We start from the raw sequence: 21,084 nt of genomic DNA, 5'->3' as shown, positions 1-21,084 counted from the left end.
CTCCATGTGATCTTTGGAAACAAAAATATGTACTGCTTTTTTCTCATCTTCTTTGTGTGATTCTGTAATACTTTTATGTGCCTTTATCTCTTTGTAAAAAATTCTCATTTCTCCACAGGATGCTTTAATATCTTATCTTTCGTGCAGTTAAGCATCACTTGGAATTTCAAAGATGTCACCCAAATAGTAACAAGGCATTTTAAAATTCATGTTGTGTTTTGCTTCCCTCCACATAATTGCTCTGTCCATTGTGTGTCATATGAAAATATGTGTGTGGTGGGTATTGGAGAAGCACAAGAGCCATCATTTCTTTTAAGCATCCAGAGGCCAGAATTCAACACAAAGGGTAAAATTCTGGCCCCATTGAAGTCAGTGAGAGTTTAACCGTTAACTTCAATGGAGCTAGGATTTCATCCACAATATATTTTTAAAAACAACTGAACGCCTCTACAGTGTGGCAGAGTAGAGCTTGCTTTGTTAGCATCCATGATTGTATTTTTAGTGCACTTGGCTAAAGTGAAGCCTCCGTGGGCAGTAGCTGTAAGAATTTGGATACCAGTACAACTATTACTGAATTGTATAGAACTGTTTGTCCTCAGGTTACTTTACCTTTTGCCCACTGCTCTTCTCTATCTCTTTTACACTTGATATTCCCCTTCTCAGGGCATGTCTACACTATAAACTTAACTGTGTGGGGAGAGGAGAGCCCGGAGGGGAGTGGGGGTCAGCTGGGTTCCCGGTGCGGAGATCCATGCCCAGTGTCTGGTTGGCTACCACGTTCCCAGAGGGGAGCCGAGAAGCCCAGTGTGGCTGTCCCATTCCTGGTGGGGAGCGGGAAGCCGAGAGCAATGGGTTAGCCAGGCTTCCGGTGGAGACATCTGCACCCAGAGTCTGGTCAGCTGCCATGCTCCCAATGGGGAGCTGAAAGCCCGGGTGGCAGCCCGAATTGGAGTTAGGAGCCTAGGTGGCAGCCTGGCTAGAAGCCGGGATCCCGGGGGCCAGCCGAGCAGGGAGCCCGAGCAGCAGCCTGAGCTAGGAGCCTGGGTGGCAGCCTGGCTTGGAGTGGAGACAGGGCAGCAAGCCAGCTATTTTTTTGTCAATTTCATGGCTCCAGGGGAATCATGAAATTGACAAGAATGACAGCCAGTAGGTGTAAGTAACCCAGTGCCCTAACTACACCGACATAAGCCCTATGCCTCTGGGGTGGTGGAGTCATTATGTTGGTGTAGCAGGGCACTTACATCTGCAGGAGCAAGGCTGTAGTATGTACGCTGACCTAATTAGGTCGACCTAAGGCATCTTACACTTTAGTGTTGACCAGACCTCAGTTGGAAAGAATTTTCTAGTATATAAATAAGTATATATTTAAGAACTCGTAAGTTACTGTAACAGTGTCCAGGCTTAGACCCCCTCAAGTGCACCCCTTAGGTGACAAGCCTGGCTTCATGCAATTATCTCTGTATGGAGTTAATATGCTTCTACCATCTTAGACAGGATCTCCAGGCTGCAGCCTCCTGTTTCTCAACCATGTTAACAACACAGGCACAATTCAATTTTGGCACCTGTAAGCTTTTCCCTTTGGGAGCCTATGACAGTATACATTTGCTCTGATATATAAATAGCATCTTCGGAACAAATCATTATTTATTCATTCCTCAAAGGTGCAAAGGGTAAAAACAATAAAAGACCCCTAACTTACACCATTCGGTTTTTCTTGAGAGGGAGTTAGCTGAGCTGATTGGGTCTCTGTAATATTGCTACAGTATTTCTATAAAGTCGTTGTTTTTGTCTTCAGTAAGAATCAAAGCAAAAACCTATAACAATTTGAGAGCTCTCATTTTAATTAAATTGAGAACTCTTATTTTAATATACATGAAAGTTGCTTTATCAAAAACATCAATCTGTGTTTTGCTCTTCAGCTCATCAGCGGTTATGACATCCTCAGTTAAATAGAATATACACTCAAATTTTACATGAGCTTTTTTCTGTTTTGCAAACTGAAATTTACATGAAAAAGACTTACAAGTATATAGAACTTTTTCATATTTCCTGTTTCTCTCAGGGCTATAGAGCATCAGGTTATGAAAACCATGGACTGAAATCATAGAATTGTAGGATTGGAAGGGACCTCGAGAGGTCATCTAGTCCAGTCCCCTGCACTCATGGCAGGACTAAGTATTATCTAGACCATCCCTGACAGGTAATCTTTCACCACCCATGTCTCTGTGTATCAAAATTTTTCAAAAGAAAGAGCCAGATCTTTAGCTAGTGCAAAGTCTGCATAGCTTTATTGAAATCAATGTACCCCAATAAACACCAGCTAAGGTTCTACATTAAAATGTCATCAAAAATTCTTTTTTTTTCTTTTCTTTTCTTTTCTTTTCTTTTCTTTTCTTTTCTTTTTGGAAGCGGGGGTTGGGGGTGGGAATTGTGGCATTGATGGCAGGTTTTTTTCTTTTCTTCATGCATTTGCACAAAACCAGAGTCTGCTGCGTGATTCTCATGCTGGAACTAGAATGGTAGGTTGGTAGAGCAATTTGTTCAATGAGACCTCAATCATTTGAAGAATATACGTGTACATGGATTAATAACCAGTTACAATGACAGCTTTGGAGATGTAGGGGGATGGGGAATTTAAGGCTGACGAGATGCTCTTTTGTTGTTCTCTTTCATCCTCCTGGAAGTTATTTTCCACCCACCTTTGATTACCAGCAGTTTCCTTTTATTTGTTTGACAAGATACATCACAGGTAAGGATTTCAGGAGGAATTGTTTCTCAGAATGTGCTCATTTTTGGTTTCCCCTCACATCCACATACATTTTTATAAGTTGCCCACCTTGTATTGTGCAGGCCACTTGAAACACTGAACTTTGGGAAAAGAGCCCCTTCAGTACAGAACAGCATTGCCATATTTACAGAAAAGCAAGTAGGGTAGGGTTGTCAGCATCTGCTTACAAAGCAATTGTGAAATTAGTCACTTCATGAAGTCTAAGTGCTCCTGCCTTGTCCTAGTGTTGAAATCCTAATGATGAGCTGAACGACACCTCATTTGTTTCAGCAACACCTTTGTACGTTTTTTTTTACTGCAGTGTGCAGTTAAACAGTGAGCTTTGAAGCCACAAATATTACAGATTTTTTTAAAAAATTAAACATTTATGTGAAAAGTGTTTCCTGTGTCCTCACAACAGCCAGGATAAAAATTGCCAGGCTGTCAGGCTTCCTGCTCCAGTTAATAGCTGACTGATCTCTCACTATCTGGAACCATAGACTGATTGTGTCCAGATACAATGGTGATGGACACAATGTGGGTAGATGGGCTTCTGGATGGATGTATCAGGAAGATATTTTATCCACATTGTATTGAGAGGAAGGATGGTCTTGTGATTATGGCATTGGATTGGGAACTTGGGAAATCTGGATTCAATTCCCAATTCTGCCTCAGGCTTCCTTTTTGTCCTTTGGCAAGTCACTTACCATCCCTGTGTCTTAGTACCCTAGCTGTCAAATAAAGATAATCATCTTTCCTTTTCACCCATTCTTCCTCTGTCTTGTCTAGTTCAATTGTAAGCTCCCTCAGGTAGGTGCTGTCTTTCTTTGTGTTTCTAGTGTACCAAGCACAATGAGGGCAAGTCTTGTTTGGGGCTTGCAGGTGCTATTATGATATAAACAGTACGTAACAATGATAAAAATCATATGTGCTTTCTGTATGAAGCATTTGGCATTTCATCAGTTTGAGAGAGGATTACTGAAGTAGGTGGTCTTTGCTGGTTATGGCAATTCCTGTGTGAGTAATAAAAGTATACTTTGGAAGATTTTTTTTCTCATATAATACACCAGGAATTTTTCACTTCTAATTAGTCTTTCTTTACCTTTTTTTTGGTGAGAATCTAGAACTCAGTCACTAGAGAACACTTGCAGCCAGGCTGGTGTTGGCTCAGCAGTTCATTAAACCCAATCGGTACTTGTTCTTTTCTCCTGGAGACATTTGCATATGATACATAGTGTAAATGTTCAGCTACCTTGGAACTGTATTTTAGCAATCACAGCAGCAGGTAGGGTTCCCACCTCTGAGGTACAAAAAACCAAGATATCTAGGATGATAAAAACAGGACATCCATAAAATGGAACACTTGACAGTGTATACTGAGCACCCTCACAGATATCTTACAGGACAGTTACTTCCAAAAAGTGATCCTAGGAAAACCTGGATAGGTGACAACCCTAGCAGCAGATCAAGTATCAGGTTTGCTTTTAATTATAGTAATTTGCCTGTTCTTTGCAAGGAAGCCAAGATAATAAAAATAATTCAAAGTTTAGAGGAAAGCAAATCACACATCATTTATTATTTTTTCCATTTTTTTACATAAGCAACCAACAACAAAGAAATGGAAAAATGCAAACAAAATGTAGGTATTAGAATACATAAAAAGTAAATTATATGGGAGCTATTTCTGAGATACAGAGTACTAAGGGTTTGTTGTTCTTTTTTAACTGTCTGTTCACTTGGGTTAAAAGTTTTCAGAAATGCTCTTTGTTATCCTGCTGTGGGGGGTAAGAGTTTGTTAAAAGAAAAAGTTGTGCTATTTCACCTCACTTTCCTTTCCTAAACTCCCGCACCAGAGCACTGATAGAATCATAGTAATGAGATGTTTTCTGCCTGTCAGCAAAGATGGGTCAGGCCTGCATGACCTCAGCAGCTTGCTAGGCCATAGCCATGGGGGTTTGAATGGCCCCACAGAAAAGTCCAGCGTAACCCACTGCTGACATAGGCGAACCTTTGGGCCTGAACGCAGAGCATCCTGCTTCACTGTCCATTATAGCCCTGAGCATGGTGGGCTCTTAACATTACTAAAGAAGATTAAACTTGCTCTTGGATACAAGGGTGAAACTATTTTCAGATGCAGAGTGGAGTGATAGTTGATGATGAGCCAAGGTACTGTACAGTGTCATATCACTCCTTCCTTCTCTGTTGCTGCCTTTGTGGGAGTGTCATGAATGAATTCCCTAAAATAATTCAGACATTGCGTTCCCCCCAGCTAAAGGTCACTCTGATGGCACAGTACTCTTGCCATTTCATATGCAAAGGTATTCTGGAAAAGTATACTTTTTGCTTTGCTTTGTTTAGTTTTATTATTAGTTTGTATTAGTTTTATTAGTATGATGTTGATATAAAAATGTCTCTTTAGTTTATATTAATACCTGTGGTGATAGTGGTATGTAGCGTAATTAGAAATTATTTGTGTATATTATACAGCCTAAGATCCAATCCTGAGGGATCTCAATTAGCACAACTCCGATAGGAGGTTCATACATATAGGACTTGCAGAACGGAACTGTCTCCTGAAAAGTTATCTGTACTCTTTTGTGTTTGTAAAGCCCTTGGTGACTTTTAGGTGCTATATAAATCATATCGTATATCACACAAAAAATACAGGAGTTACCACAAAACAGAGTGTCGTGCAAAGTAGCAGAAATGTAAACGTAGGGTTAGAGAATAGAGCTTGCACTTTATTGGCTCCATTTAATTGTGAATATTACGCTGCAGTGCTATCATGTAAGAGTGTGAATAGAAATTTTCAGAAAACAACGTGCTGTGTATAAAAAAACAGGAGACTGCTGCCTGACTTTTTTAATTTTTTGACTGTTGCTAAATGTTTACACAATATTTGTCAGATACAGCCTGTTATGTCCAATATTTGTACTAACATGTAACTGAATGAGACCCACTATGTTTCCTATAGTGAATAAAACTGCAAAGAAAGAATTAATTTTGAATACTATTGATTGTAACTCAAGTTAATATGTAGTTATAAAAGGACAAGAACAATGTATTTGTTGTTTAGATTTTATAAACTGCCCATCTCCAACTCTAGGTGCATCTACAAGATGGTAAACGTGCCAGAAGTTACACACTAAGGTTCTGATCCTGCAAACAGCTGTACTTGGCAGACCCTGCCATTCCACAGAGAGCCATTGACTTCAGTGGCTTTTCATGTGGAGGGAGCCTTTGTGGAGCAGCTTGCAGGATGAGGCTTAAGCCATTGGATGGCTTAAGAGAATCTAGGCCCTTTGTTGCTTAACTCCCTTTTTGAATTCAGTCTAGCTGGGTAGCAGAAAGTTACTTCCTTTGAAAACTTTTAAGTGGCCTTTGTGCAGTGAGTTACAGTCACAGTGTAGTCCCAAAGTTATCCTAAAAAATGCCACTGGGCCTGGAACTGACTGTCAGTCTTATCAAAGAAGCTGAGAACTGAATGGTCACTATGTCTAATCCTGCAGACTTTTATGCACAAGCCTAACTTTACGGTCACAAATAGCCCCATTGATTTCAGTGGGCCCCCCACAGTAGTAAAGTAAGCATTTGCATAAGTGTTTGCAGTATTGGAGCTTAAGCCTGAAGTACACTTGCCCTCTTTTCTCTCCTTCCCAAATTTGACACTCAAAATTGAGGCACATTGGTGAAGTAGCTTGCAAAGAAGTGCGGCACTGACTGTGCCTTACTTTTTGTTGATAAATGTTCATTTTGAACTCTACTACTATCAGTTTGGAACTTTTCACTATCGTTAAATATTGTTTTTAAACACAGATACACTTCGTCATCAGGAATAATTATTCAGACCTCCTTTTATGTAGTACAGTATTGCTCTCTGACTTGCTGTTCTTGGGTTCAGAATCTCTTGTACAAAGCATCCCCTTGCAATGTCTGTGTCAATCTTAATAGTTGCCAGATTTGTTGCAAACATTTGTTTGAATTCCATTTATCTTCTCTGTGTTTTTAAAGGTTAATTGTTTCTTTGTCATCAGAGGTTGGTTACTTGAATTGTTAAACTACTGGCCAGTTTTTCTTTCAACCATTTCCTAAAGTGGTATAACAAAAAAGATTGACCTCTGTTAAACAAGATGGAACAATTATTAGATTTTATAAATGTTTACAGTTGAATAATACCTAGGGCTTACATCGCATTCTTCAAAGCACTTGAGAAGAACTTAAGATTCATTCCCATTTTACAGATGAGAAACCTGAGAAAAAGAGAGATGAGGTGAATTGTCAAGAACATAGTGACTCAACAGCAGAGATGGGAATGAACCCCAAGCTCCTAATTCCCAGTCCAATGTCTTATCCACAGTACTATCCTGCCAGTTATAGTGATTTCAGTTCCACATTCCAGTGTCTTGACTTCTTACATGAAGGGCCTGACCCTGAATATTTTATGCACAAACTTCGTTGTCAATCCCAATGCCAGTTTTAAAACCTGGTGTTCAAGTCTGGTTCAACCCATGTAGTTGGGGAAGGCACTCACCAAATATGCCTACTCCTTAACCCACCTAATATATCCTTTCTGTTTAAAGACTTATAACACAAAAGATTCTTTGCACAACTAAAATATGGGGCATTTGGACATTCAAGCATGTTCCTTCCACCCCCAAAATGGTATTTCTCTAATACAGAGTTGAGGGGGAAAGGGGACAGCATAATTATCTATTGTGTGTAGGCTGCTCTGAGTGTATGTGCCACTTTACTCAAGTAGATGTATCAAAGAACAAAGTCTCTGCTTCAAAGAATTTATAACCTAAAAAGTACCAGTCAGGTACAAACAAAGAGTGGCTTGTGCCTGTTATTGCAGATAGGCTTCAAGTACAGGTACTTGTAAGACGTGATTTGAAATAGGAGAGAGAAGGGTAACTGGGGATGTTGGATAGATTTGGAAATCTGAAGAGGAGGAAGGAGTAAAAGAGAATGGTTAGGAGTGAATCTTGAGTAGAATGTAGGAATGTCATGAAAACCCTATAATAACAAACCAAAGCATGGCCATAAGAATGCCACAGATAGAAACTGAACACAAAAATTGTATCATTTAAGCTGATGCTTAAAAACAAATATGATACCAGAGACAGCTATTTTTAGAAGTGCTTTGGTAATGAAGTTGTAATATTTCCTCCAGACCACTTTAGAGGTATAGAGCAACACATTTTCCATGCTGAGGAAAGCACCAAAGTCCTTACAAGGTTCTGTTGAGATTTTAAACTAATACTGTTTCCTGCTCACCCATCCAACTTACAATATTGTAACATAATGGGAAATATTCTCAAACACAGATTAGTAGTTGGTAGATAGAGATCAGTAACACATCACTACTATTCATCCATCACTTGCCAGCTCTTAGTAGAAAGGCAAAGACTGAATAGGCCATAGCAGAACTGGCATTTGACACTTAGGAGCATGAGATAATCATGATCAGAAGCATGGGATAGTTTATGCTCTATAAACAGAAGGCTTCAGTTTCTAGAACAGGCAATAAATTCTCTTTTCAATAGAATTTTATGTTCAGTCATACAAATGAATGACTGTCCTTGCAAAGCACATTAAGGCAGCGGTGCCCAAACTTTTCCTGTTGTGCCCCACCCCTTTACCAGTAATGGAATCTGTCCACCCCCCTCCATTACTGCACAGTTGTCTCAGCAGTGGAGCTGGGGCTGAAAGCAAAACTGGGGATGAGGGAGAGCTGGGGCTAGAGGAGGAATTGGCCTGGGGTGGAGAGGGAATGAGGGCAGAGCTGGGCTGGGGCTGGAGCCAGAGCAGGGCTGGAGCTGGGCTGGGGACAGAGCAGGGCTGGGTGGCGCTCTTTTCCCCCTCTCCATGGGGGCTGGCCTGGGCCGCACCGTGCAGGCCCCCCCTCCCCTGAATGTTCCTGTGCGTGCCACAGTTTGGGGACCACTGCATTAAGGGGACATGTCAGTTTAAAAAAAGCACACTGGTCTTAAATTTCTACAGTATTCTTACAAATACCCAAAATGACTACAAATAAAAGAGATCAGAGAATTCTAGTTTGAGCATTTGACAGCACATTGTTCACAGTCAATTTCATATTCTTCCCCCTTTTGTATAGTCAGTCAGGTAATCTGTTTTTTCCCCAGTTGTTTATGTGGGTCTTCCACAGAGGAATAGTGGAGGCAGAACACTTGAAAAATGTGTTTGTAAAACCACCCAGATTGGCAGGACTCTGGAGCCTCTCTGCAATATCTCAAGCTACTTCTAACTCACCTAACTAACTAACCTATCTCTGATCTGAATAGGCTTCAAGTTGACAGTGTATCTTTAGCTATACACATCCATCAATAAATCCCCAAAAGCCCCTAACCTTGGGGGGAGAAGGGACTTTCTAAGCCTCCTCCCTGCTTTTAAAATCAAAGTCTAGTTTACCGCAGAGTGTTACTTTACAATTCATTTTTGATTAAAGGCATCCAATTTCCTCTTTTAAAACAAATTCCCTTTCACACAAGAGTGGACCCTTGCTATCTGTAATTTTGTCTTTATTCTCCTACCTCTCTGTATAGCCACTTCATTGACTGACTATTCTCTTCCAGGGAGAGATGTTGTTTCCTTTATATACAAATCACCATTCAGCCTATTCCTCACAAGGGAAAAAAACTCATGGTTTTCAAAAGATCACAAATGGAAATGGATCATTTTCTTTTTTTTTTTAATCCCTGCTAACTTTCAGCGGTAGTAATTGGATTAGTTTAGCGACAGATTGTGTGGGTGAGATCACATTTTCTTCCTGCCAATACTTACCTTCTCTTCTTGCTGTAGAATTTCCCGGTTTATGTTGCTTTTCCAAGAAGTGGTCTTGCTTACCTGAACAAAGTACTATTACAGACTCTGGCCTCTCTGGCACAATGTTCAATATTGCTGGAAGCTGCAGAGTTAAATCCCTTTTGCAATGTGCTGGATATCTATTCTTATTAATAAGGTCCACCACTCATTGTGTCCAGTTTGTTAATCATGTTGAGACTGCAGTATCTTTTGTGGAAATATACATGGCTACAGTTACAGAGTCTGATCTAATGTCTTACATGCATGGAGCTCCCACAGAGTCAACTGGAGTTCAATGCACACAGGGCTTGTAGAATCAAGCCTACAATATGTATTGTAGTAAATAAATGAGCTAGGGTTACAAAAGGAAACGCTAGAGCACTCAAGGATAACTGTCCATGCACTGAGCTTATTGCACAGCTTGTGGATTCTGAGAATGATAGATGTAGTGCAGTGGAAATGGGGGAAGGGAGCATTGATCTCCAAAGGAAAGAAGCCCTCCAACATGAAGAAAAGAAGATAGTAATACTGAAGGACTCCATTCTCAGCAAAAGAGCTTTTTCCCCTTAAAAGTGGTCTTTAGACATGTTTATCTATTAAATGGTAAAAATGTTTTCTAGCAGTTTAAACCCATGGGCTCAAATACCAAGGTCTTTACTCACTGGAGTAATAATTTGATCCACAGTGAAGCAAGATGGAAATTACTTTATGTCCTCCCTGTGAATCTCTAGTGTCACAAAGTTCAGCAACCGGGTGGTGAACAGGATGAGACAGGCAAGCAGAAATACTAATCTTTTTTTATCAACGTTACGCTCATTTCAAAAATAGTAATCATTATCCCAGGGTAGACACAGAGTAAGTCCAGCTTTGTAAGGTAAGACTCTCGGACACAATACCACTGTCAAGCCTAAGCCAGGACTTAGTGTGCACGTTCTGGTTTTCGCTCTGCCTCTACCTGTGGATAAACTGATGTTGCCAAAGGGGAATTCAGTTTTGTTGGACTCTTGATCTGACCAAAAGGAGGAGGAGGAGTGCAGTGCCTGAGAGGACAGAGTGGGGGACTGGGCTGACTGACCAATGGAGGGTGACCAATAGTGGCGTGATACAGAAGAATTATGGCATAATTTAGATGTAAAAGCTGAGAGACTACAACCATAACATACCACTGATCTTTTAATCCATACAAAGTTGAATAAAAAAAATGAGGAAATTGCAGATTTTTGATTTAAATGATGCAATATGAAAAATAGAAACTGATACTGAGTGTTCCTATTCAATCTTTCTTGTAATGGGAAAATGAGGGGACATCCATTGAAACTGACAGGCAAACAATATAAAAGTAGTAAAAGGAAACACACATTTACACAACTGATAACCTGCCGAATTCCCGACACAATAATTATTGTGACCAGGGAGGTTAGTAAAAACAAACAACAAAAAAGACATTTATATGGCTAATGAGAACATCCTCAGTTAAACAAGTTGAACGATAAAAATGTTTATACATTTATAAAGCTTCCAGTCATAAAACAACTTCTCACTTACTAGTTTTAGGTAGGAACTTCCCCTATGGGCAAATTCTTACATACTTGTCCATTATGTAATTTCTTCTACCTTTTTCTTATATAGTTTGTATTGGGCTCTCTTAGACAGTAGATTTTTATCTTCTGCTGCTAGAAAGACCATTGATCTAGTCCAGTATGTCAATTTGTATTTGCCATTTGGGTATGTGGAGACATAGGGTGATCCAAAAGTTGGAATCAAATAACAGATTCCGTGCTCTCTGAGTTGAAGATCCAGTATGTTATACATACACCACAAGTTTGCTTCCTTAGTGATTTGTCAGGCATTGGCTTGGACTATGACCAGGAGTAATTTGCTAGAATTACTTTGTTGACTGCCAGTAAGTGCACTGTTGGTCTGATCCTGAGAGGTGCTGAGTGGCTGTCTCGTCCCTTCAGTTTCCATTGAAGTCAACAGAACTTGTAGGTCCTGCGCTCTTCTCAGAACCGTGCTTTACATGTCACGCAGGAACAACAGAGAAATGGAATACATTCTTGCGTGCCTGGAGAAGATCTCACACTGTGATAGGAATCAGCTAAAATATTTGATGGGGACTATATAGCTGGGTTTTGGGAAGAGTACAGGTTTTTATATGCAGTTGGGAAGACAGTGGGTTTACTGGATGCCATAGGAAAGTGTGTCAAGGAATGTTCATGGGATGGGTGCATCCTGTAAATTAACAATAATTGTGTGCTGATGCAACTTGAGGATGTTATATTGCATGTAGCAACAGTGCTTCTTTATTTAGGAAACCAGTTAAAATATTTTTTCTGCCAAAACCAAAAGCTGCATAAGCCTGAAACCATCATGCGTTGAGGAAGCTGTATACTGTGCATTTACCTGGATATAAAATTTTTAATGCTCTGCTCTTATTTTGAAATTGCCTTTCCTTGCATCTTTGCCAGATCTTGTGTATTACTGCAGGATCAGATTACAGACGGGAAAGATAATTTTAGAATAAAATAAAAATTGAAGCCCTCCTAGAAAGTCAAATTTAATAGTCCTATATTGTGCAGCTAAATGTGGATAACTCTTTCTGGTACCTCCACTTAGGGCAAAGTTGAATAATTGCCTTGACTGTTCTGATTGCTTCCAAAGCCCACAAACAATCTGAAGGAATGAAAGTATCAAGCAGGCAAATGGCTGACTACCAGAAAGTTTAACTTCAAAATATTAAATGCTTTTGAGAGTCTCCATAACTAGAGACTTTTCAGAAGCTTTAGTAATCTAAAGAGAAGAGTAAGAGGAAATATGATGGAAGTACAGTACCATAATGAATGGTGCAGAGAAGGCCACCTAGGTGCTGGCCCTTATCAGAAGAACAAGAGGACACTTGAAGTTAAAAGACGACCATTTAAAAATGGAAAAGAGATTGCATATAAAAATGACAAATAACATTGAGAAGAGAAGCCTGATCTCTTGCTTACCCTGTCCCTAATACTAGAGCAAGAGGGCACTCAAAGCAAAAAGGCAACCATTTTTAAATTGGGGGGGAAAAAAGAAAATCCATTTTTATAGATAACAATCAACATGAGCTCTCACTGCTGCAGGATATGGTTGAGGCAAATAGCTTGGTAATTTTTTACAACGGCTTAGATATAGGAATAAGAATAGCAATAGTAGTTAGGTTAATTAGGCTAAAATTGCAAGGATAGAGGCCCATCATCCTTGTATGATGAGCCTTTAATTCTTGTATTAAAAAGAAATTTCCCCCTATAATATAGTATTATATTGTTACTTGTGTTGAGGACAGGAGATATGCCTTCCTCTGGGGCATCCAGCAACAGACACTGTTGGAGATAGGATACTGGACTAGATAAACCCAAGAGATCTGCTGATTCAGGTCCTCTGCCCCCTCCCTGACCATCACTACAGATGTTGAATATGATCCAAAGTTCACTGAAGTCACTGGAAAGACTTCCATTGGCCTCAGAGGGGGTTAAATTGGGCCCTTTGTTGACTGTTATCATCTGACTTTTGTTTTATAAGCAGAGCAGAGGCTATAGGTAATTTGCATTGCTGCAGTCCCTGTGTAGGAGACCTTGCTAGAACCAGATGCCTACTGCCAGGGTCCTGCCAACAGACTGATCAGGCCCCATTGCCTCTACCTATAGTAAAATCAGGGCCTGAAATAGCAGCTAACTTTCGATATACTTCCCCCACCTAAAATTAGCTAGAGGAACAACTTTATTGCTGTGGTTTTGTTTGTTTTAAAACTTCACTTACAGTAAAAATTGTGAGTAATCTTCCTGTCATCTCTCTATAGAAAAGGTCCTTTTGACTCTAATGCAACTGAAGTCTTTCATTACTCAGGAGGAAGTACAGTATGTAATTACATGAAAGAAGTATTTTTATTTTTCTAAAATTTTGTTGTATTATAAGAAAATCATAAGAAAAGTGCTGTTCCCAGGTGTAGTGCACTAGCTCAGGTTAAAGATACAGGTGTTTAAACCAAAAAATGAAGTCACATTCACTTTCTATAATAGGCATTTGATACTTCATTGGCAGACAAAGTTTACATATGTCACTAGGTCGTATGTTACTTTTAGGAGTGGGAACATTTTCATCCTGCATTCTTACTCCAGGGTTTGTAGAGCAAAGAGGCCTGTTGGATCTGTCCACTGGCTCCTGCCGGGTCATAAGGTCAACTCAAAACCCTCTGGCTGATTTTGGGGAGCAGCAGTGGATAGCTCCAAAGAAATCCCAATAATTTCTTCCTTGAACTGTTTGCAGTGAAGTAGGCTGGTAGATTGTGACTGGGACCATAGGCTGTATGATTGTAGTTCCAACTGGACTCCCAAACTAAAGGATGAAGATTGTGACATGCAGGGTCAGAGTTTTTGTATGGAGAAATATGGGATGATCTTTACAGGTCTAGCTAGAATATAGAGGACTCTGTAGGTAAAAGAAGAAGAAAAAAGGTAGTGTGGCAGTGATTCTGGAATAAAATAAGGGGCTACAGAACATGTGATTTCTGTCATTCAACATCCCTTCTGGTTTTGTTCTCACAGAAAAAAGAAGAATGGACAGGAACAGCAGCCAGAGGCCCCTGTCAGTAACCAGTGCCGAATTGTTAACCCAACATTCAAGTATAATATGGATTACAAGAAAGTTGGCAAATGTATTATTATAAACAACAGAAATTTTGAGGACCAAACAGGTATTTCTTGTGCTTGTCTCATTCTTTGTTTCCCACCCTCTGCATTAATGTTCTTTACAATGGCTTTAACATCAGTTGATGAACAAGCCCTCTTCCCTGACGCACACACTTTTTTTTTTTTTTTAAGACATGGAACTTTGATAAATGTTTTTCTTGCTTGGGAAATTGCTTTAACCATTTCTCTGCCTACTTCACATTTATCCACTACAGCAATAGTGCTATACAATGTGGTTCATGGCTCAAAGAACTTACCAGCTTGCTTTACCATGTTATCTTCTGCACCCAGCTTCCATGCTATGTTGGTAAAATTTGAACTTTTTCCATGACCTCCATCCTGAATTATAAATTTCCCAAGCTGTCATATGGGTCAATGCTGTCATAGGCTGAAAATCCAAATTGAATCTTCCCAGTACAATCTGGAGATTTCCCCTCCCCGTTACCTGGTTTATGCCGCAGAGTGGGTGTCATGTCTTCACAGAATAAAACCAAATTGCCTTATTAATGCACACAAGAGGGAAGGTGATATTATATAGCATTTGTATTGTGATAGTGCCTAGCAGCCTCCTCCAGATCAGAACCCCTTTTTCCTAAGCACTGTATAAACATAGTAAATGGAAGTACTTGCCTCAAAGAACTTATATCCGTTTCCTTTGTATGGGAGTTGTTGTGGATTTCTGGTCTGTAAGGGAGGGAGGTTGAGGACATCGGACTAAATTAAGGTTGAAACCTTAACTACAGTTTTTCTGACTTCAAAGCATTTTGTGGTTTGTGGTTTTGTTTGTGTTTAAATATAACAAGTTTTGTTTTTTTAAAAAAACTCTCAACCCTCCCATTATTCTTATCTTGGAATGCTGTACACATGAGTTGCACTGCCTAACCACACCAGAGAAAGATGAGGCCACAGGCCCTACTCTGCATGATGCTGAGGATACGAAGCACTTTGCAGGCCCATTTTAACATTGAACCTTGCATTATTTTAAATAAAAGCCAAAAATCCTGCAGGTTGATCTGAAGGTAATGGGGTTATTTGTGAATGTTTGTTTCAAAATCACGTCACCATATTCTTTTCTAAGCTAGGCAGTAAATTATAACCTAGAAAGTCACCCGTGAACATTCAAGTTATTTGCTTTGCTTTGTGTGTAGCCAACTATGGTGTTCTTCATTTTCTGCCAGGTATGCTTACACGCAGTGGCACCGATAAAGACGCTGGAGAGCTTTCTAAATGTTTTAAAAGCTTAGGATTTGAGGTTGTTACATACAACAATCAATGCTGTGATGATATGAAGAAATTACTCAAGCAAGGTAACGGTTCAAGTTCCTTGTGTTGATGTACTTTTCCATATAATAAAAGACATGGTATCAGAACAGACTGAAGCTTTCATGTTTTTCCCCTTAATTCAGAGCTATTTTATTCCCTGGTTTTACTCAGCTGAGAAAGTGGCCTATGCCAGTTGCTCTGCCTGCCCAGATCTTGGGTCTGGTACAGAGTTCAGTCCTGCTCCCTGGATACTCTCCCAATTATCCACAAGTGGTTTATGTCTCCCCTCACCTGCAGTCTGTGGCACTGAAAGATCACTTCCCCAGTTGGAGTTGCATAGAGGGTCCCACTGTACATCTAGTGCTGCAAAGAGATGCTGTTTATAGTTCTTTCATTTATATTAAGTTTAATGTGATTTCCTTTGTGCTGAGAAAATGTTGTTTGATTTGCAGCTGCGGAGGAGAACCACAGTGATGCTGCTTGCTTTGCCTGTATCTTTTTAAGCCATGGGAAAGAGGGCTGCATTTATGGCACAGATGGAACGTTGGGTATCAAGGATCTGACCACATTCTTCAGAGGAGACGAGTGTAAAACTCTGATAGGCAAACCCAAATTATTTTTCATCCAGGTAACAACCTTACAAAGTAGATACTTCTGGGAGGAGAAGTGTTACCAGTTTACAAAGATGTTTGACCAGCAAATCATAGATTGGAGGGTAGCTGACTATAGGTGAAAAGAAAAGGAGTACTTGTGGCACCTTAGAGACTAACAAATTTATTAGAGCATAAGCTTTCGTGAGCTACAGCTCACTTCATCGGATGCATTTGGTGGAAAAAACAGAAGAGAGATTTATATACACACACACACAGAGAACATGAAACAATGGGTTTATCATACACACTGTAAGGAGAGTGATCACTTAAGATAAGCCATCACCAGCAGCAGGGGGGGGAAAGGAGGAAAACCTTTCATGGTGACAAGCAAGGTAGGCTAATTCCAGCAGTTAACAAGAATATCAGAGGAACAGTGGGGGGTGGGGTGGGAGGGAGAAATACCATGGGGAAATAGTTTTACTTTGTGTAATGACTCATCCATTCCCAGTCTCTATTCAAGCCTAAGTTAATTGTATCCAGTTTGCAAATTAATTCCAATTCAGCAGTCTCTCATTGGAGTCTGTTTTTGAAGCTTTTTTGTTAAAGTATAGCCACTCTTAGGTCTGTGATCGAGTGACCAGAGAGATTGAAGTGTTCTCCAACTGGTTTTTGAATGTTATAATTCTTGACGTCTGATTTGTGTCCATTTATTCTTTTACGTAGAGACTGTCCAGTTTGGCCAATGTACATGGCAGAGGGGCATTGCTGGCACATGATGGCATATATCACATTGGTAGATGCGCAGGTGAACGAGCCTCTGATAGTGTGGCTGATGTGATTAGGCCCTATGATGGTATCCCCTGAATAGATATGTGGACAGAGTTGGCAACGGGCTTTGTTGCAAGGATAGGTTCCTGGGTTAGTGGTTCTGTTGTGTGGTGTGTGGTTGCTGGTGAGTATTTGCTTCAGATTGGGGGGCTGTCTGTAAGCAAGGACTGGTCTGTCTCCCAAGATCTGTGAGAGTGATGGGTCGTCCTTCAGGATAGGTTGTAGATCCTTGATGATGCGTTGGAGAGGTTTTAGTTGGGGGCTGAAGGTGATGGCTAGTGGCGTTCTGTTGTTTTCTTTGTTGGGCCTGTCCTGTAGTAGGTGACTTCTAGGTACTCTTCTGGCTCTGTCAATCTGACTATAGGTGTTGTGCATTTGACAATATATCACATGTATATAACACAAATGTGTAAAAATGTACATATTTTCATTGCAAGTCTCTCCTCCCACCTCTTGTATGTTGCTTCTCTTCCTAGATGGTAATACAAGCTCTTCAGGTGGAAGGATTCTCTTCCTGGGTGTGTAGGAAGAGCTGAGCACATTGTAGATGGTACCCAAATACAGATAGCATTACTGTCCAAATTTCTTTGACCATAGGTTGTCCCTATAGACTATTGCATTCTATCGGGAGAAATCTGTGCATGCAATTATTATAGTGCATTATTACATTCTATATACAATTAATAATGTTTTACTGAAACTTGTCAGTGACCTGCTGTGCTGGTGAAAGATGCGCAGTTGACAGCCCAGGGGATTGATGCCCCCTATTTATCTGTTTAGTATGTAGATTTTGGGGTGGCAGCTGTAGTGAAAGTTCCCCTATGCCACTCCACCATCTTCCCTATGTCACTCCACCTGTTGTGGCAGGTAAGAAGTACGGCATTTCAGACTCTTGGCCCTTTACAGATTGCCAGCAAGAGTGTCAGAGTGACACTTGTGATGTGTACAGTTTCCCATTACAAACAACCAATTCCTTGCACATAGTCCCACCAAAGAGCAATCAATTGGTAACAGCTTTCAATCAGAGGTGAGCTTTCATCAAGAGGTGAAAAATACTTGTCTGGAGTTCATTCCAACGTGTCAACTCACCACACAGCATAGCTAAAGGGAAAGAAGGAGGGGAATGGAGGACAATATTAATATTAAAAAAGGGGGGATTTGGGTTTTGTAATTGTATAAATGTTAAACATGTAAAGTACTTGAACTATAGAGGCATGACAGTGAATGACTTTGGTACTAAGGACAACATATAATTCTGTACTTCATTGTTACAAGAAATATAAATGTTACTGTGCAGTGTAACTGTGATAAATAAAGTGGGGGTAGCTCCCATTTATGGACACCCAGCCAGCAAGTTAGCTATAAAATTTCTCTTAGTAGCTGTTCTCTACTTGCTTTACCTGTAAAGGGTTAACAAGCCCACAGGTAAAATAAAAGGAAGTGAGCACCTGACCAAAAGAGCCATTGGGAAGGTAGAACTTTTTAAAATTGGGAAAAAACTTTCCCTTTGCTGCTGTTCTCCGGAGAAGGAGACGGAGCCGCAATGCAATAAGCAGGAATGCTGTGTAAGGCATGAGCCAGGTATGAAAATTCATCAGATCATACCTAGAATTACTTAGTTGAAACCCCGCAAATATGTAAGTAAATTAGGAATGTTTAGTTAGACTAGGGTGATCAGACAGCAAGTGTGAAAAATCGGGATGGGGGTAGGGGGTAATAGGAACCTATATAAGAGAAATACTCAAAAATTATGACTGTCCCTTTAAAATCGGGACATCTGGTCACCCTAAGCTAGATGTGATCAGGTTTATTCTTTATTTTGGCTTGTGGATCTCCTCTGTGGTAACCCCAGATGCTTTTGTTTGTTTGTAACCTTTAAGCTGAACCCCCAAGAAAGCTATTTTGGGTGCTTAATTTTTGTAATTTTTTCTTTTAAAATCTAGCAAAAAACCTAAGTTCCAGATGTATTTTTTTCATTTTTGTTTTTTATAAAATTTACCCTTTTTAAGAACAGGATTGGATTTTTGGTGTCCTAAAAGGTTTGGGCATGTTGTTTGATTAGCTAGTAGCCACACCTAATTTCCTTTGTTTTCTTTCTCAGCTCTTCCCCAAGGGTGGGCGGGGGTGAAAGGGCTTGAGGAATTCCCAAGTGCTCCTTCCTGGGTTCAAAAGGGTTTTTTTGCATTTGGGTGGTGGCAGCATTTACCAAGCCAAGGTGAGAGAAGCTGTAACCTTGGGAGTGTAATACAAGCCTGGAATAGCAAGTATTCATTTTTAAAATCCTTGCAGGCCCTGACTTCCTGCACTCGAGGTGCCAGAGTGGGAATTCAGCCTTGACAGTAATTTATGGACATAATTGATCATCCACTCAAACTAGTAGACTAGCCAAATTGGTCATGGTTTAAAATGTTAGCGAATATATTTTAACTAACCCAGTTCTAAACGGGATTTTGTACTTTGTGTAGATAAGGATATATCATGTTTAAAAATGTATCACTAGTTGTGGTCAACCCTAGACTCCCCCTACGGTTCAGGACGATCAACTAACACACTTTCCAACAAGACTTTCCCTGTCTATACTAGGTGCAAAGTCCTGTTTTAAATTTTCAGTTAAATCACAGTAACCAACAGTTTTTAAAACGTGACCAATTTTCCCATTTTAGACACACTCTTCTTGTCTTTACCATGTTTTCAGGCATGTAGAGGAACTGCATTTGATGATGGGGTAGAGACAGATTCTGGACCTGCAGACAACACAGGGGTAACAGATGCCAATCCCAGATGCAAGATTCCAGTAGAAGCAGATTTTCTGCTTGCATATTCTACAGTGCCAGGTAAGTAATGGGAAAGACAGGCTGACATCTGTATGCAATTGGCTGCATTGGCAATTAGGCATACGTTTTTGCACCTGAACTTTAGAAATTCAGCCCCTAAGTATGGATAAGTAAATGTAAAAGAAATTGAATATTTTGGGACAAAATCATTTGCCTGTTTTAAGTGTATTTTCTTGTAATTTTACTGAGTGACGTTTTATTGTGGAAAGGATAATAAATAGAAGTGCCAGACTAGCTTTCTTTGCCTTTCAGTACTTCACTTACCTCTGTTCTACTCTTCTTTTTTAATAAAAAGTGTTATTAAAGAAAAAATATTCTCTACATCTGTAGTGCTCTGGGAATAGAAATTATTATGGTTTGGTGGCGGTAGGAGTTAAATATAAAGTACACAAAATAAAGACTACAAAGCTGAAAATGAAGTTCTGGCCATGAAAGCTTCTTTAAAGGAACAGAAATAAGTTGCCTTAAAATACATGCTGAAGTACAGTGGACTGAACATGGGCATCAAAGTCAATAACTCCTGAATTCTAGACCAAGCTTTGTTGATGACACACTGTGCAACATTGGGCAAATCATAAACTCCCCAGGTCATAAACTGCCCCATTTACACTGGATCAAAGGGCTGGAGTGTGATAAAGGGGGCTCTGAAAGCTGCAGAGGCAGTCGGGGAAATTCTCTGGCACCGGTAGTCTGGAAGACAGCTGAAAAGCTATGTTCCAAGTCCTGACATAGTGGACATGCGCTGGTAAGGCTGCAGTACACAGCATATCCTCAGATGCACAGCACAGAATTTCACCCCTTAAATCAATTTCCCCATTGGTGAAATTGTAATAGTGATACCTCATATGGGTATTGTGAGGCTTAATTAATTATAGATACTATCTTGATGATGTAGAATGTGCTGTATAAGGGCTAAGAATTATTAGCTTCTTTTCTAAATTGCTTCAAAAGTGGGTCATAACATAAAAACATAAAAATGGCCATAATGGGTCAGATCAGTGGTTCATCTAGCCCAGTATCCTGTCTTCCAACAGCGGCTGGTGCCAGATGCTTCAGAGGAAATGAACAGAACAGGGCAGTTTATCGAGTAATCCATCCTCTGTCCAATCACAGCTTCTGGCATTCAGCCAGATCATTAGGTTGCATCCCTAATATTGTTGGCTAATAACCATTGATGGACCTATCCTCCAGGAACTTATCTAATTCTTTTCTGAACGCAGAGTCCCATTCCCCTCTATGTGCCAATAAGGGAGGAA

General features: G+C 40.1%; 1 protein-coding gene and 1 long non-coding RNA gene across 3 annotated transcripts in view; one reads left to right on the top strand and one right to left on the bottom strand.

Annotated features, from left to right (window-relative positions):
* Positions 1-21,084, top strand: part of CASP7 (caspase 7) — a 32,838-nt gene that overhangs the window by 9,303 nt on the left and 2,451 nt on the right. For both annotated transcript variants that reach the window (XM_038409907.2, XM_038409905.2), the window contains 4 exons: positions 14,167-14,315; positions 15,489-15,617; positions 16,026-16,201; positions 19,690-19,828. In XM_038409907.2, coding sequence (XP_038265835.1) covers positions 14,167-14,315; positions 15,489-15,617; positions 16,026-16,201; positions 19,690-19,828 — 593 coding nt within the window. The remainder of the gene's footprint in view (positions 1-14,166; positions 14,316-15,488; positions 15,618-16,025; positions 16,202-19,689; positions 19,829-21,084) is intronic.
* On the bottom strand, positions 1,173-20,905 carry LOC122460995. The gene is made up of 3 exons (XR_006282679.1): positions 20,896-20,905; positions 9,792-9,799; positions 1,173-1,299 (listed from the first exon to the last, which is right to left on the bottom strand). It is a non-coding gene; the product is annotated as an uncharacterized LOC122460995 (long non-coding RNA).

This window comes from Dermochelys coriacea, chromosome 7 (genome assembly GCF_009764565.3).
Source record: "Dermochelys coriacea isolate rDerCor1 chromosome 7, rDerCor1.pri.v4, whole genome shotgun sequence".
Lineage (NCBI taxonomy): Eukaryota > Metazoa > Chordata > Testudines > Dermochelyidae > Dermochelys > Dermochelys coriacea.
Note: the sequence above shows the minus strand (reverse complement) of the source record. Positions and strands in the feature narration are given on the sequence as shown.